Source organism: Sphaeroforma arctica (assembly GCF_001186125.1).
Source record: "Sphaeroforma arctica JP610 unplaced genomic scaffold supercont1.7166, whole genome shotgun sequence".
Taxonomy (NCBI): domain Eukaryota; class Ichthyosporea; order Ichthyophonida; genus Sphaeroforma; species Sphaeroforma arctica.
Genome location: NW_014033392.1, coordinates 714 through 1,490, shown reverse-complemented (window position 1 = coordinate 1,490; position 777 = coordinate 714). Strand labels below are relative to the sequence as shown.

At 40.3% G+C, this 777-nt stretch overlaps 1 protein-coding gene across 1 annotated transcript; it reads right to left on the bottom strand.

The window, feature by feature from the left end:
• Window positions 1–310: 310 nt before the first annotated feature.
• Window positions 311–512, bottom strand: SARC_16000 (hypothetical protein; the record flags this gene model as incomplete). Its single annotated transcript, XM_014289888.1, has 1 exon — window positions 311–512. A coding segment is annotated over exon 1 (180 nt), but the record flags the coding sequence as incomplete, so codon positions are not given.
• Window positions 513–777: the final 265 nt, after the last annotated feature.

Sequence of the window (777 nt, the reverse complement as noted above, 5' to 3'; positions counted from 1 at the left end):
CTGCTATCATTCACAATAAAAATATGCCCGTGTTTATGCATGGCATTTTCACAGGTCTTTGCAAGTATGACACTCTTTTGTATGTAACTTGAAATTTATGTTTGATGATCTTTTTTTGCATAATAGAAGCTAGTTAGATAGTGTTTTTTAAATTTTGGTCATGAAATACTTGGAAAATGGACAGTTTCCTACTAGATCGTGTTAATATTTTGGCTTGTTAAATAACGAGTAGTGTCAACGAATCCTAGTCTTCTAGTTGCGGTCAAGACTTTTCGAACAAAGGCGAACGCTATGTGGGCAGTTCACATACCAGGAGATCAGGAGCTGGCGCTATGTGGTAAGAGTTGTGTGAACCCAGCATCTGCATCTGATTCATTCTGATGTCCTCATCCGACACTGTGATAGCCCCATCAATCGGATCTCTTTGTGCACCTACATGATTGAGCATAAGTGCAAGGAGTGCCCATACCAAAACAATGTTCCGTGCCATTTTCGTTTGATACCAACGCGGCATTGTCACTTACGATCGCAGTGAAGTTGTGATATGTGAAGACGACAGGCTCGTGGTATACAGGAAAGAACTTCAGAATAATTTACATGCACCAACCTATGCGTCACCATTTCAACAATCTATACTTATGTGAGCACCCCTGTTTCCATCTACCAATGAAATGCTAGGTCGCGTTCAAAGTTGTGATCAGAAAGATAAGAAAGGTCAGATCACTTAGCTGCATTTCAGCCGCTTTTCTAGAAACAAAAGCCAGAGAAAAAGTTACT